Source organism: Eurypyga helias, unplaced genomic scaffold (genome assembly GCF_000690775.1).
Source record: "Eurypyga helias isolate BGI_N326 unplaced genomic scaffold, ASM69077v1 scaffold12567, whole genome shotgun sequence".
Taxonomy (NCBI): domain Eukaryota; kingdom Metazoa; phylum Chordata; class Aves; order Eurypygiformes; family Eurypygidae; genus Eurypyga; species Eurypyga helias.
Window position 1 is genome coordinate 3,068 of NW_010263754.1, and position 2,744 is coordinate 5,811.

The following is a 2,744-nucleotide window of genomic DNA, read 5'->3' on the forward strand; positions in this document are numbered from 1 at the left end:
CTTTAAGGTCCCTTCCAACCCAAACCATTCTGTGATTCTGTGACTACCTGCACTGAACAGTCTATACTGAACTTGTAATCTAGACCTGGCCATAGCCCAAGGATGTATTCTTGGGCAGGAAGCAACAGGTAAGGAGAGAGGTTACAACCACATGCGTACAGGGATCTGTTCGAGGAAGGAGCATGGAGAACTGCTGTGAACATGGTTCGAGATGTACCTCACCACAGGACTGGGTGCCTTCTCTGTCTGACTGCTGTGTGGGTGTCATTACACTGTTTTAATGTGCTTTTTATTACCTGCATTTTAGGCATTTTGACAGAGGGATTAATGACTGGCTATGCAAGTAAGTGTCTAATCAGCTGTCTCTGGTCTGGTTCAAGGTCTTCTCTTTCATCACATAGCAAGGAAGCATTAAATGCTCTTCATTCCAAAGCTGAGGTGTCCTCTCTCTTGGCTGATTCCCACTCTGGCATGGAGTAATATTTGTTCCGTTTATCCCTAAGACCATTGACTTAACACAAAGTGCAATATCTCTCCTCTCCCCTTTCCCCCCCCACCCCCCGCAGAGCTAGAAATAAGAGTCACCCCAGAAATCTTTTTAAGTTTGGTGGGTTTAGCATTCCCTCAAGGGAGGAAGTGTCAGGTTCATATTCCACCAGGAGAAAAGCAGAATTGAGCCCAGATCTCCCATATCCTGGGTAAAAAGGGTGACCTGAGCTCCATCTACATCCCCCTCATCCCTTCAGCTCTCTTCAGCCATGAGTACCCACCAGCGAACCTGTACTGAAGGTGGTGGCTGCTCTGATGAAATCCTGTGCACCAGCAAGTCTGAGGGAGCCTGCAGCACCACAGATCCCCACGTTTTATCAACCCTTTACCTACAAGAGTGGGAAAGGAGAGTGTTTTGTCCTTAAGGGGCTACAGATTTGTGAAGAACACAAGCCACGAGCAGCTGGACCGTAGTGGAAATCAGTTTATTGCTAGAATGTGTCAGCCAAAACATCCTTCCTTTCTCACTGGGGTGCTCTAGATTGACCTGCCTGTGATGAGCTTGGGGTGGGCAAGTGTAGAAGGGACTCCCAATGGGTTGCCTTGACCATGAGGAGCGCTGACCACTTCCCTTGGCCGTTAGGTACGTGTATGACCACATTGGAGAGAACCATGACAACGTCATGAAGGAGCTCGTTGCCACCATCGCCACCTTTGCCGTCACCACCCTGTGGCTGGGGCCCTGTGAGATCGTTTACATCTGGTCTGTCTTCAACTGCTTTGGCCTCAACTTTGAGCTCTGGGTGCAGAAGTTCTTCCAGCAGGAGCCTTTTGCCAAACTGGAGGTGAGGAACTGGGCTGCAGGTGGATGGGGGAAGATCAGTGGGTCTGGGACCAAACTCTGCTGCTGGAAAACATCCATGTACGGAGCTCAAACTTGTTTATACAAGTCAGATCCGTTTTCAGCTGAGACTGAAAAGAAACATCCCTGATGATGCCATATGGCTCTGTGTCCGAGCCTTCTGCCTGGAGGCCTGAAGCCCTCTCCTGTGGCCTTGAGTATCCTGGTGATCAGCTATTAAGCTGTGCAAGGGAAGCACAATCCTGGTGCTCCGTACCCCTTCATTTTATGCCCTGTGACACCCACCCAGAGCAAATCACCACCTGCCCCTATGATGCTTCCTGGCAAATTTGTGTTGGGTGTGGAACTTTGAGAGGGTCCAAGAGAACCAGGAATGAAGTCCCAACAAAACATCAAAGTACCACAGATGGACACAAAATCTGAGGTCTGTCCATTGGGGAATGCTTATACATTTCCATAAGGAGATAATTTGTTCTTCTTGTTCTGCAAATGATCTTGGCACTCTGAGTGGTTTTGATCTGATTTCTGATAAAATCAAATGTTTAGGTGCTAGAATGAGATATTTTCCAACCACCCCAAAGCTTAGTGACCTGTCTCTTTTTGGGCCCAAGGTGCCTCGGGGACACATTGGAAGCAAAACTTAGGAAACTCGGCCCTGGAAACAGCTGTCTTCCTTATTTGTTTTGCCCAACCCAATCTGGAGGTCCTAAACCGGTTCAGTAATGACCCTTTAGAATAAAAACTTTGAAGAGCAACGCTCCCGTTCGCTCTCCTCGTTGAACCTCTGATCAGGTTACAGCACTCACAGGCAGTGAAATCTCCTTCCCTGTGGCACCACAGTTCTCAGCACTAAGTAGCCTGGGGAATCATCGTGCACTTTGAAGATGCCATAAACCACTTCCCCGCTCCACTCGCAGCAGCTGCTCCTGAGGATTATGTGTCGGTGACAATTTCACTCTGCTGCTGTCGCTAGTTTTCAGAATTTTTAAATTAATATTATTTATTTTTTATTTCCTAAGAAACAATTTCTACCAGGAGCTGGGAGTGATTTGCTCATAGGGCTAATAATAATCCTGATATACAACAGCATTCATCTGCCTTGAGGAATGGCTTACCCAAGGCAACAGATGAAGAAAGCAGTACTCAGCTGTCACAACTAGCATGCAACCATGTGTAACTTCTTGCCCCTACCCAAGAGAAACACCAGCCCAGAGCCCCAAATGCATCCGAGTCCAGCACCAGAGCAGAAGTTTTACCTTGTCCTTATGCTTCTTCATTCCAGAGACACTAAAGGCTGCTGGAATTTTTGCCTACCCCTCTGGGATTCCAGCTGGAGTTTGGCTAGAATTGGACCAGTGCATCCCCTTTCCTGCAACCCCATTTTTTTCTCCAC

At 47.8% G+C, this 2,744-nt stretch overlaps 1 protein-coding gene across 1 annotated transcript in view; it reads left to right on the forward strand.

Moving 5' to 3' along the window:
* The window catches only part of HHATL (hedgehog acyltransferase-like), a gene marked incomplete at its 5' end in the record, with an annotated part of 7,087 nt that overhangs the window by 2,619 nt on the left and 1,724 nt on the right, over positions 1-2,744 (forward strand). The window contains 2 exons of the mRNA XM_010156178.1: positions 308-343; positions 1,133-1,353. Of these exons, the coding sequence (XP_010154480.1) occupies positions 308-343; positions 1,133-1,353 (257 nt within the window). The remainder of the gene's footprint in view (positions 1-307; positions 344-1,132; positions 1,354-2,744) is intronic.